General features: G+C 47.1%; 1 protein-coding gene across 1 annotated transcript in view; it reads right to left on the reverse strand.

The window, feature by feature from the left end:
- The window catches only part of TENM4 (teneurin transmembrane protein 4), a 3098737-nt gene that overhangs the window by 416318 nt on the left and 2668716 nt on the right, over positions 1-13703 (reverse strand). Inside the window, exon 9 of the mRNA XM_050757454.1 lies at positions 4141-4428. Coding sequence (XP_050613411.1) covers positions 4141-4428 — 288 coding nt within the window. The remainder of the gene's footprint in view (positions 1-4140; positions 4429-13703) is intronic.

Raw genomic sequence — 13703 nt, forward strand, 5'->3', positions numbered from 1 at the left:
AATAAATGCTTGTGAAAATGAACCGAGGGCTTCAGATCTCCTTTTCCAGGGAGGATGGTCAGCAAGTCCTGAGCAGGGCAGAAGCCCAGTCAATGAGATCTAAATGGCTCCCTTGGGGCCAGAAGTTCCTTTCTGGCCAGGTCAAGAAAGCCTGAAGCTTGAGAGTGAAGACGATGGGGACTGGCAGAGAAAAGTCAGCCTTGTACCAGGAAAAAGGCTCTGGCTGCTGCTTCCTCACTCCAAGTGGGTCTGTGATGGGGAACTGGCGGAGACAGGTCTCTTGAGGGCTCGGGCAGGCCTAGCAATGCCTAGGACAGAGGCTGGGGAGGACGTGGGTGAGAGAAGGTCACCTAGGATTAGTACTCGAGTGAAAAATAGAATGCTGACTTTATGGAAAACTAACCTCCCTGTCACTCCTGCATGTGAATTCAATGTCTATTCAGGAACAGCTTCTCCCATATTTCTAGTATTTCCAGGAATGTGTTGCAGGGAAAAGGAAGAGGGAGTATACAAAGGCAGTAAGGGTCAGATCCCACTTACAGTGATGATCTGGAGAACTGGACTTATAATCAGGCAGAATCCACGTTTAAACCAAGTCATGCTGGCCCTGGGCCTGTACTGAGATACAGCAGTGAATAGGATACAGTGCCCAACTTTACAGAACTCTCTGGCGGGTAGGGGAGACACAACCAAACACATGATTAAGTGTGCAAGTTCAAAGTGCGGAGACCACAGAGACTGTTCTGGGAGTGCAGGGGCAGAAGGTGGGATATTGGGGTGAGGAGCTCAGAGGAGAGGTTTGCAATGAGAGTGAATGTGGAGAATGACGAGTTAGAAGGCAGAAGAGGTGGATGGCCAAGCTTTAAAGGCCAGGACTGAATAGGACAAGCCTACAAAGAAAAGCAAGAAGGAACTGCCAGAGAGGTAGAAGGGGAGCCAGCAGAGATGCCATCCTATTATAATGGTGTGTCTCACTCTTACAGATAACCCTGTGCTCCCCCAGTGTGTGCTAGTTATCTGGATCCAACACCTATCACACCTGCTGCAGAGTAGCTGCCCTGTAAAAGTTAGGTAACCCCACACACACGTACATACCTGCGGGCACATGCACCCACGTGCACACACACGTGCACAGACACACGCACACGTGCACACACGCACGCACACGCACACACGCACGCACTCTGGTAGTACTTTGGACAACAGATAAGGGGACAAGAAAGTGGGGAGGAGAGACCAGTTGGGGTGCTGCTGAAATGCAAGCTGCTGCGCTAGGCTGTGGTGGTGGGTGGAGGTGTGCCTCAGGCCTCCCACTCAGCTGGCTCAGGCTGGGACAGCCTTGATGCCAGGTTACAGCCATGAAGTACTTCCACACAGCTTGGTAAATAACTTGTGCCAAGCCACCTCAGTGCCTCCTTCCACACCCAGTGCCTCTCAGCCTCTGCTCTGGCTGCTCCAGCCCTTTCCCAATACCCGCAGTCTCCTCATGATCCAGTTATGAAACAAAGGGTTAATGTCAGCGGACCAGGCATAATAGAAGCCTGTGGGCTCTGCTCAGTGGCCAGGCAGACATTCTGATTGGTTAGAGGCTGGGCCAACCAGATGTTAGCCATTTTGCATACCACTCCTCTGTGCCCTACTCCAATCTGCCCTCCTATTTTGCTCACCTAAGAAAAAGAAAAAGCTAAATTAGAGCCTAAATTCCTCAGTCTGCTTCCCGCTCTCCCTGCACATCACACTCCCTGGCCGCTCTCCCTGCACATCACACTCCCTGGCCGCTCTCTGATCTACGCTCCTCTCTCCTGTCCTGTTCTCGCCCCCTGTCCCCATCCACAGTTCTATCTGTTCTCTGCTGGGCTGGCCCTCTCAAAGAGAAGCCACTCACATGTTATGAAGAACGACTCTTACATTAAGTGAAAAATCAAATTTATTTGCAACAAACAGCCTGGGCTGCATTGATTTCCATATGGCTTGTCCTGCATACCCTTTTAAGCAACCAGACTCAGCATCAATAGCGGTGAGCTAAGACATCTCTGGACCGGAGAAATGCAAGGTAAGGGCTCACTCTAAGGGTTCCATGATCCTGTTGAGACAGTCAGCTCCTCTGAGTGAGTTTGGAAGATTTACTTCATCCAATTTAAGAAGTCCTCATGGTTTACTTGCTTTATGTCCTTTTTGGCCTCTTTCCTGAGGCTCAGGGCACGAGTTGACATCCCATCTCACTCAACATCTAGCTGTGCAATCTTGGGCTGGTGATCACCTGAGCTTCAATGTTCTTGTCTTTAAAATGGGATGATAATCTATGACCTGCTACCTTCAAAGGATTTTTGAGGATCCAGGGTGATAATTTGAAGGAGAGTATTTTGTAAACTGCTACGCACATGCCTGCCTATGAGATGAGACTGCTTATTTGTTATTTACAAAGATAAGGAGCTACCCCTTCCCTGAGCCTCATGTGCTAGGTCCAAGCCAGCCAGGGCTGAGCTCTGTCACTTACGGACAGGACACAGCAAGAGGAAAGCTTTCAGAGACCATTTTGTCTCTTCCCTTCAGTGAGATCCAGAGATGACAATTAATAGCAGGCAACATTTCTGAAGCATCTGTTCTGTGCCAGGTACTGGTGTCAAGTGTTTTATTTACAGTTTTCATCAATCCTCACCACCTATGAGGCACTGTTTATCCCTTTGCACAGGTGAAGTAGCTGAGAATAGTAAAAATGGCACAGCCACAATTCAAATCTAGGTCTGTTTGATGCCAGAGTTGGAGCCTTAACCATAAGCTGGGAAAGGGACTGCTCATTTTTCAAGCCTCACAGGCAGCCCTGCTAACAGGTCAGCTTTCACATGGATACAGGCCTGTGGGAGAGAATAGAAATGAAGAGGTCATAGGTGTGCTCTGTGTGTGTGTGTGTGTGTGTGGCCAGCTCCTCTTACCTCTGTGATCTTGGGCAAATGATTCACCCTGGGGTTGTTGTAAGAATTAAATAACATTGTCAAAATGCATATAAATTACATAGCACAGCGCTCAGCTGACCCTGTCTGTGAAGAGGGAGAAGGGCAGAGCAAAATCAGGATGGGCTGCACAAATTGTCAGGTATTGGTCATGACCCAACAGGCATCAAAGAGGGCTCAAGCATCTGCAGGCCGAAAAACAGGAATCACCGAGGCACCATGGTAGGAAAGAAATATCATAACAGGTATGGAAACCTGAGCAGTTCAGCAGGGCTGGCTCATGAGTGGTGGAGTGTGGAGAGTCAGGGGACAAAAAATGTATAGAGAAACAGGAACAGATTTGGGGAAAGTGGTCTATGTTAGGGGGAGCTCAGTTGAAGGGCAACAGGGAGTCACCCCCAAGCTTCATCTGGCTGCAGTACAGAGAATGGCTCGAGGCAGGCAGCTCTGGGTGAAGGGGGGTGATTGTGGTTAATCCTCCAAGAAAAATGATAATAGCTTGCACTGGGAAGTGTCAGAGGGAATGGCTAAGAAGGATGGATTTGAATACTGGGGCAGGATGGAGAGGCTTTGGGGACTACTGTAGGTAGAAAGTGCAGGAGAGGAAGCCAGGCACCAGGATATCCTACAAATTACTAAGTTTTCATGTCTAACTATCTCAGGAAGGTCTTCCTCTCAAGATCACACAGGGCTTGACACAAAGAAACTGCTAAATACGTTTGTTGAATGAATAGCAAAACTAGGAACTAACATTTATTCAGCACTTACTTGCTATTATGCTTACCACTGAAAGGCCATCTCATTAAGTCCTCACCACAATTCAGTGCAGTAGGGAGGCTTCTCACGCCCATCTAACAGTTGAGGACTGAGGTTTAGAGGGAAGCCTAACTCAGCTCTAGGCCGGTAGACAAACACTGGAGCCCAGCTCCTAACCACCTCACTATGCCAGGGAAGTGAGTAAGGGAGAAAATAAATGAACCAAGAATGAACTACAGGGCAGGCTTTTACCAGGTCCAAGTGCCCAAATGGCAGAGACTTGCTGTTGATATGGCACCCCAACTGGTGTTCCAGCTCACCTGTGCCACGCCTACCTGCCCCAGGCCCACCTGCGCCACGCTCACCCGAGCCCATGCCTACCTGAGCCAAGCTCCCCTGCGCCCAGGCCCCGCCCCCTCGGCCTTGCCCTCACCTGTGCGGCAGAATTCCTCGGCCTCCTGCGGCACCATATCCTTGACGCGGCTGCCGTAGGCTAGGCGGGCGTCCTGGTCGTAGGCCTTCAGGGTCTCGCTGGAGCTGTAGGATTTCTGCGGGGTTTTGCCCTCCTCGCTGTCCGCGGACGAGCTGGTGTAGCGGCGCTCGGCGTCGCGGCGCCGGGTCAGCGAGCGGTAAGGCTTCCTCTCCTTCACGTCCATGGCCTCCGGCCCGCGCTCTTCCACATCCACAAATAGGGTCCTCGCCGCACTCAGGGCCGAGTGGTCTAGAGCCAGGGAAACCGAAGACAGGGCGTGAGAGGCAGAGAACATTCCCGGGTTCATCCTGATCCTGGATTAACCCTTGCAGCAGTGTGGACAGAGAACCCCAGGCAGCAGAGGTGAGGGTACCGCTCCACCACTACGCAGCTGGTAAGTGACTCGCACCCAGGGCCTCTAATTACAAATCCTGTCCCTTTTTGCTACTTAGCCTATTCACCTTGAAGAGGCCTCCTCCAGGGATGGGCACCAAGGAAGCTGACAGCAAAGGCCAGAGGGCACTGGTGGTTAGTAATATCCCTAGATAGGAACCAAGCCTGTTTGATTCCCGTCACATCCCACGTGGAACAGGGCCTGACCCAGCTCTAGCCCAGGGCTCCTTAAAAATCTGTGAGATGGATGATTGCTCGCAAGCACTGGGGTAAGCACTTTGCATATATTATCTTAGTAAATCTTCATACCTTCCGAGATGTTATTACTCTCTCCAACCTTTTTTGGAAACGAGCCAAGGTATAAACAACCAACCCACACTTAACCACCACCAGATGATTATATAATTATTTGCTTTTTGCCCATCTCCTTCCGCTAGCCTGTAAGCTGTATGAGAGCAGAAACTTTATCTGTGCTGCTCACTCCTGGTCTCTAGCACCTTGAGCAAGAGCTGGTACAAAGTAGGCGCCTAATAAAGATGTGTTTCATTAACCAGCTAACCATCCCCATCTGACAGATGAGAAAATTGAGATTCAGAACCCCCTTCAAGGTCACTTAGGTGTCAAGTAACAAAGCCAGGTTTGGAACTCAGATCTGTTTGACACTAAAGCCTGCATTTTTCCTATTCCATTCTGCCTCCCTGAGATGTCTCCCTCCTACTCTTAGTACACAAAAGTGCCCTTGCAGTTACTCAGAGAATGTCCCTCACCTCCAGACTTGCCCATCTCATCAGTGCCACCATCAGCACTGGGCAGCCGAGTGTCTGCCCCATGCATCTGGGTGTTGTTAGGGGGTCTGACTGGTGGGAAGCTCCTAATAACCCTTTATTCTCTTTTCCCCATCTTGACCCTTCTGCCCTACACTGACACCACTGGATTTTCGACTTGTGATAGCACCCTCTTTCTCCCTCCAAATGTCTTCTTTTAGCTCTGGGGTAGCAAACACAACCATACAGGGCCAGGAGCTCAATACAGAAGGAAAGCAGAATATCCTCCACAGAGACATAGGGCATCACTTAGTTTTTATGAAACACAACCTGCTCAGTTCTGGCTTTCCATTGCTCCAGCTTTCAGAGCAGCATGGGTACACAAGGCATTCCCCTGCTTCATTGTCTGATTAGAGAAACAGCAGAGCAAGAGCTGTGATAAATGCTGCCAACATCAGACCTCAGTATCCAGGGTGGGGCCTTGACAGCTGGGAGGGTGGGTCTGTCCAAGTGCCTGCCTGTGCTGCAAAGTGGGAGTATGGGTGGGAATGTCTGGGGGGCAGTGGTGTCTTGTGAATTTTTAAGACAAGCTGGAAATTTGGAGTTAGATATAAAATGTATGACTTTAAGATGTTGATCCATTATTATTATTATTTAATTTTAATACTTTGCAGGCCAAACAAAACAGACTGCTGAGTCGAATTTGCTCTGAGGCTCGCAGTTTCCAAATTCTGCCTTTGATCATGGACATCAGAGACAGCTCTTTGGCCCATTTTTCAAAGAGTACAAACATTTGTAATTTTATTGGTGCCTCATAATAACTGTGAAGTAGAGATTACAATTATTTTCATCCCCATTTTATAGATGAAGCTACAGTGACCCAGGGCCATATAGTCTCCTACCTAAGGCCACATGGTGAGTTAGTTGCAAAGCTGGCACTAACTAGATAGACTGCAATGCCTCGGGATTATACCTAGATCCAATTAAGATGAATAGGTGACACTATTTTGGTTCCCAATTCTCAAAATATCCCTGGAAATTAATGCTGGGGCAAGGGGTGCAACCCAAGACACAGAGAAATCAAATTATGTTACTGAGGCTCAAACCCAGAGCTCTGAGCTCTGCCATCCTGATGCTCAGTCTCCCAATAGCTGGCAAGATGATAGTCCTCTGAGTGTCTGGGAAGCAGGACCACAAGGAAGATCAGTGATAGTACCTTCTACTCCAGGGTTTTTAAAACTTTCTTGACTGCAGTCCATAATTAGAAAAACATATTATGGCCAAGCATGGGGTGGCTCACATCTGTCATCCCAGCACTTTAGGAAGCCAAGGTGGAAGGATCACTATAGGCCAGGAGTTCGAGACCAGCCTGGGCACAGCAAGACCCTGTCTCTACAAACAAACAAACAAACAAACAAAACTTTAGCCAGGCGTGGTGGCACATGCCTGTAGTCTCAGATACTCAGGAGACTGAAACGGGAGGATAGCTTGGGCCCCGTAGGTCAAGGCTATGGTGAGCTGTGATGGTACCACTGTACTCCCTGCTGGGCAAGAGTGAGACCCTGTCTCAAAAAAAAAAAAATTTATAACATCTTACATAGTGACCCACTACACACAGTGATGTATGTGAATGTGTGTGTTTACATGTATAAAAGAGAAACAAAAGATTCACAAGTTATTGCATGATGAGAAATATGCATAAAAGAGAAACAAAAGATTCACAAGTTATTGCATGATGAGAAATGCACTCTGATATGTTCTATCTCATTCTCTTTCATTTTAAAAAAAATGACTGATTATAACTCTAAATTGATATCATGACCCAATACTGGCTTTCAACCCAAAGCACTGTTCTGGTATAATTTGAATGAGGATTTATGGCAACTGCTGCCTCTGCCTGTTTACTTCTAACCCCTGAGTGACAATAATGATGATGATAATAATAAGCATAAGTACTCCATAATGTTAGCCATCATTAATATGATTCACTAATAACTCATATTAATAACTCATAATATTAATAATGGTTTTAACATTATAGCTAATAGACTCTTAGTAGCTAATATTATTGCTTACTTTTACTGTGATTATATATAACATCTTTAATCCTCACACCAACCCTGTGATAAAGGTATTATGATTTTCTGCAGACTGCAGATGAGAAATTGTGAGGTTAAGTATGCTGCCCAAGGTTACATGGCCCTCGCATACAAAGAGGAGAAAGAACTGTGATCCTGAGGTTGAACTCAGCAAGTGGGTATAACTGCTGTATGGGCTGTGCCAGGGAAATGTTTGAGGCCCAGGTCATGCTATTGCCCTGCTTATGCCCTCTAGCAACCCTGCTGAGCCTTTGGGGTCAATTCTAGTTTCCTGGTCAAAATGAAGGCTCTTGTCATTCTCGCTCACCTCGCTTCCATCTTGCCGAGCCACTGGCACTTTCCTGGATGTGAATTCCGTGGCCTTTCTGACTGTGTGTATGATGCTTCATCACTGCACGTGCAGCCCACTAGCTGATCTTTTTTCACATCTGCCTCTCCCCTTGACTAGAGTTCCTTGAGGGTAGGCAGGCTTGGTATCTGGTGCTCACAAAATGCTTGTTAAGTGCATGCATGAATGAAACTACTTGGCAGCTACTTCATGTCTTCTTATTAAGCCTAAATAACATAAAATATTAGTAGTTCACTACCAATTAAGTAAAGTATTAAGTAAATCTAAGGCTGAATTAGAGGCATTGCTTAGATGTATTCTCTTTTTAAATTTCAAAGGCAGCCTGGGCTTGAAGTATGCATCCCCCACTGACCAGGTGAATGACCTTGGGCAAGTTATTTAACCGCTCTGTGCTTCCGCTTTCTCATCTGTAAAACCTCTTAGGGTTGTTTTGAGGATTAAATGAGTTAATATGTGCCCCTAGCATATACAGTCCCCGGTACACAGTGAGTACTCAATAGATGTTAGCTATTATTATCATCAGAAAAAAACAAACACATTTTCTTTTTAAAAAGCATAATGTAGAAAGATCCGGGGAGGTGTCAGTTATAACTGGGGAAGGAGCATCCCCTCAGAAGCATATGTTAATAAGGCTGAGAAACATTTTAGGCTGTTAAATTGGTGGATGACTATTTCTTTTCATCAGTGTATGCCTGTTGACTGAAGACACTGGCATCAAGGCAAAGGCTCAGTAACCACAAATTATTAAGAACATACACACCTAACGCACAGCTTCCCTGTCACAAAGCTGAGGCAGGGAGAACATTCGCCTGGTTCTCATTTCCTTTACATTTTCTTTTCACATTTTAGGCTTAATATAGTAATTCAGCAAGTATTTACTGCTTTTGAACAGGTGAGAGGTCAGGTATGGTTCACACCCAAATTGGCATTTGACAGCAGGAAAGAAGAGATTGAGGTGAAAGAGGAGTGACAGTGGAGAAATGCTCCCTTTGGAGCAAGAGACTTCAGTGCAGTGACCTGGAGCTCCCCAGCAGAAGGACAGAAGGAATGCTGGGGAAGGGGCCCACCTCAGACCCTGCAACCCCCAGCCACAGGCTCAGCACAGAAGCACATGGCACATATCCGTGCCTAAACGTGTTTGCTCCCTCCTTACCCACCAACCTCTGGGTTCCCCATAAAACCCATGAGCGTGACATCCAAGGCTTCTGGAGATCTGACTTTCCTCGTCTCTCTCTGCTTCCTCTCACTGCCACAGAGCAACCTGTCTCCCGCAGACTCACACGCTCCATTTCAGTCCTGCAGAGCTGCCTGCCATTTGCCAGACGTCCCATACTCTTTAACACTGCTGAGCCGCTACGAGTGGTGTTGGGTGGGCTCACCTAACGGCGGCACCAGGAGGAGATGGGGGCAGGGTCGTGTTAGGTGAGAGGCCAGAATGTGTCTTCGCTGCCCCCTCTAGCTCTCTAGTCCTCTGTACATGCCTTCTCCCACAGGTAGCCCCTCCTCCAGGCCTCCGCTTCATACTGGGCTCTGCTAACATCTTCCCCTGCCCTCATCTGTGCAGGCCCAGGGGTGTGCCAGTTTCTTGCTGTTGCTAGAGCCCAGGTGTCTCACCATCAGGGCTGGCTTTCTGAGCCTGCTGCACCTCCATCTCTTCATTAAAGTCTGCTCCTCTAAGCCATCTACAGTGAACTCTGTTTCCTGTTAGGATCCTGACCAATGATACAGCTTCACCCCTTACTTTCTTTGGCTTTCAGCAATCATCATCATCATCGAACTAATAATAACACCAGCCACCACTTACTCAGGGTTTGCCATAGGCCAGGCACCAGTCAAGTGCTTGAGATGATTTCATTTAGTTCTCACCATTTCTGCCTCTGTGAATTGGTCCCATTTTACTGATGAAGAGCCTGGGGCTTAGAGAAGTAAAATAACTGGCTTGCAGTCACACAGAAAGAGACTCAAGAGCTGGATGTGTCCAACTCCAAACTTTCTTTCCAGAACCCTCTACCCTGGCAGTGACAGAATGAGCTCCAGGTTAGGAGTAAGGCCTGTCCTGGCCACCTCCTAGCTGTGTGGCCCTGGGCACAAGACGTTTAACTTATTCCAAGAGGCTGAGTTTGTTAGATGTTTTGTAAACTGTAATGTATCAATTGGTATAAGGGATCGGATAGTCATTACTGTCAATGCCATCATTATTATTGTGCTGTTATTTCTAAACAATACATTATGTAACTACTTTAAACATAGACCAAATTAGGCAGGTGAGAATGTTTTGGGAAGCTCAAGTAGCAAATACATACCTAAGGACCAAACTAGCAGCTCAGTCATTGCAGGCCTCAGGCTAAACAAAGAGGCTCCAATCAAGACAAAGAGCATGTGGCCCCCAGGAGAGCACATTGCCACTGACCCCATCTGTGAGACGTGCAAGACCCTGGCAGGGACTCGGCCCGCCAGCCTGCTCCAGAGATGGTGCAGTGTTCTGAAACTCTTCTCCAAGCAAAACCTGAGCACCACAAAGGTGCCTTAGAGAAGAGTTCATTTTCACAAACTGTTGCAGATCAGTCTAGTGCTGGGCACTGGAGGTTCCAGAGATGAGCAGGTCACAAGCCCTCCAGTGACAGCTCACCATCTCTCTGGGGTGTCAGCCCTAAGGACCATCACCATCAGTGACAAATTCTTTGATAAAGTATAAACTGCAGTTTTATAAGCTTGTTCTTACGCTGACGTGGGTCTTGGTTTTGGTGTGTCTGTGGAGAAGGAGAGTGGGCCCAGACGAGAGGAGGGAAGAAGACATATGTATCGAGCACAGTGCTTTTCACATACCCCCATGAAAGCCATAATTATTTCTCATTTTTGAGACCAGGCTAAAAGATCCAGTTATTTGATCAAGTTCACACAGCCAGTAAAGGACAGGGCTGAGACCTGAACCCAGACCTTCTGACTCTAAAATCCATGTTTGGGTGGTTGTATGAGTTCGTTTTCATGCTATTGATAAAGACATACCCGAGACTGGGTAATTTATATAGGAAAAGGGATTTAATGGACTTACAGTTCCACATGGCTGGGGAGGCCTCACAATCATGGCAGAAGGTGAAAGGCACATCTCACATGGGGGCAGAAAGGAGAAGAGAGAGTTTGTGCAGGGAAACTCCCCCTTATAGAACCGTCAGATCTTGTGAGACTTATTCATTACCACGAGAACAGCATGGGAAAAACCTGCCCCCATGACTCAATTACCTCCCCCCAGGTCCCTCCCACAACATGTGGGAATTCAAGATGAGATTTGGGTGGGGACACGGCCAAACCATATCAGTATATATATTTTTTTCCTTTACATGAAGCTGGGCTTAGATGGATCTGGAAAGTTTGAACAGGGATGTGAATGTAGGGAGGCCTGGGAGCCCCCTGGTGGTGATGGTGATCAGGGGATCATGGAAGACAGGAAAAGGGCTAATAACAGTAAGATAACTACTGTTAATTGAACACCTCCTTATGTGCTTGGTACTGTGTAAATTATTTCAAATCCCTATAACAACTTGGTAAGTTAGGTATTATTCTTTTAATCTTTATTTTCTCTTATTTACTCCAGTTTATCAACGAGGTAACAAGCCCAGAGATTAACTGACTTGCTCTAGATCACATGGCTTTCAAGTGTCAGGGTCTAGATTTGAAACTGAAGAAAATATTTGAACGTCAAGAAAAGGATCAATACCTAGTTCCATAGGCTCATTCATTTGGTAATCATTGCTAAGTCCCTTTTCTGTCCTAAGTGCTGCAAAAGATCCAAGGAGGCGTCACAGGAGACGCCCTTCTTCTCTCCTCCCCCAACTCCCAGTTCCTACCCTCCTGTGCCAAGCATTGTTGGAGGCATCAGAGGACAAGACAGATGTGCTTCCGACTCCTAGATGCTTCTATACAGTGGGCAAGTCAGGCAGAGGGAGAGGCAGGGAAGGACACCACAGGGGCCCGCCCCACATCCAGGCCAAGGTGGGTCAAATGTGGAGAGACCATCAGGGACCACTCCCCAGAAACAGTGACATCTAAACGAAGACCAAAGAATGTCAAGGAAAAGACAGTTTTGAGGTAAGGAGAGAAAAAAAGGTCTAGATCTGTGGCTCTCAAATTTCTCTTGCCTGCGTAAAAATACACAGTATTTTTCCCCGATACAGTAAAAATCCCGAATTACGTTGCAATCCGGGATACATATACATCTACAATTTTTGAACTAAAACAAAAATTTCATGAAACGATGCTGAAACTTACTGCAAGGGTGAAATCTGATATTTTCTTCCCTACTTAACTAGAATTATGAATGAGATGCCAACCCACAGTCTGAAAAACACTGTTCCAGATCACAGCAGGGAAAAATGAACCTGGCACAGACAAAAGCCCAGTTACATTCCGTGAGTTCAGACTTTGCGGGGGGAAAGAGGTTGGAGAGAAAGCTTGAGAAGTGAGGAGGGAGGAGCCTGGTAGAAGAAATAAAGCAACATCCCTACATGGTAAATGTAAGTGGACAGTAAAATGCAAAATGCATGTGGCAGAGAGAGCCTGCACTCGGAGGAGCTGGTAGGGAGCGTGCCCTGCAGCTAGTTTTCAGAGGCCCTACTGCCTTGGGAGGCTGGAGCTGGTCTGGAAGAATGGCAAGAGTGTGGGGCCCGGGAGAAGGGGAGGTATGCGAAATAAAGCTTTTGGTGTTTGAGGAGAAATTCAAGAAACAAACCTGGCCCCTTCACATGGGTTCCAGCAATATTTATGAAGGGGCAGGGGCCTGGAGCATTCGCAGAGAGGCTTCCGCAGACAGTACAGTGCTCCAAGAAACCTCTGCCCCTGCCAAAACCCACAGGGAAATGGGGGCTGTTATCACCCCAGGTTACCTCGCAGCCTCAGATACAGCCAGAAACGAGCCAGGAAATTGACTGAATTCCTACTGGACTAAAGTTTTATAAGTTTTCCTTAACATAAGCACAGGGCGATATTTTTAGTTCTTTGTGTGTCAAAAAGGGCCCATAAATATTTCAGAGCTAAAATGTGTTCCACGAACTATAAGTCCTGGGTAGCATCTGTGTGTGTGTGTGTGTGTGTGTGTAAAATTGTGAATTTTACATTCCTTATTCCTTCGAAGTGTGGTCTTTGAGTCCTTTATTTTAAAGTGAGGGTGGGGAGGATGGGTTGTGGTGGTACCTGTTCTTGTACCAAGTATTGTGTTGGGCTTTGAGCAAACCAGAGAAGGAGGCACTGCTATCCCCACTTTACCGATTTAGAAACTGAGAGTAGCAAAGTGACGCTCAAGTTCACACAACATGCCAGGACTGGAATCCGGCAGCTCTGCTTCCGAGCTCTGTACTCTCTGTCATGGCACCCAGAGCACATTTCTCTGGCGCTGTCACTTTGGGGAATCCCCGGCCTTTTTCAACAGCGAGACATTGATTATAATAATGGTGGCTAAAAGCAAGGTCTTTATATGCATTACCTCACTGAGTTGTCACCACACCCAAACCGTCCCCATTTTATAGACAAAGAAACCAGGATTTAGGGAGGGTAAGTATCTTGCCTGGAAGGCCACAACAAAAAAGTGACAAAGCTAGGATTCAAACCTGTGTCTCTCTGACCCCAAGGTTCAAGCTTTTAATCATAACTTACACTACTTCCTGCATAGGTCATTCTGTATTCTAATTGGCTTAAAGGTTCTATTTGTCCTTTCACCTTTTTAAAAAACATTATTAATTCTTCTGATGAACTGAGTCAGCACCTGGCCTGGACTCTTGGGAGAAGTGCTTTTACAGCTGCTGCTTGACACGTGCCCTGTACAGAAAGAGAACTGTTGGGACAGAGACAGGGCTTTCCTGGGAGTGTGGTGGAGTGTGGCTGCATGCCCAGCCTGGCTGCAGGGACATCCCTAATCAGCGGCTGGCA

Source organism: Macaca thibetana, chromosome 14 (assembly GCF_024542745.1).
Source record: "Macaca thibetana thibetana isolate TM-01 chromosome 14, ASM2454274v1, whole genome shotgun sequence".
Classification (NCBI taxonomy): domain Eukaryota; kingdom Metazoa; phylum Chordata; class Mammalia; order Primates; family Cercopithecidae; genus Macaca; species Macaca thibetana.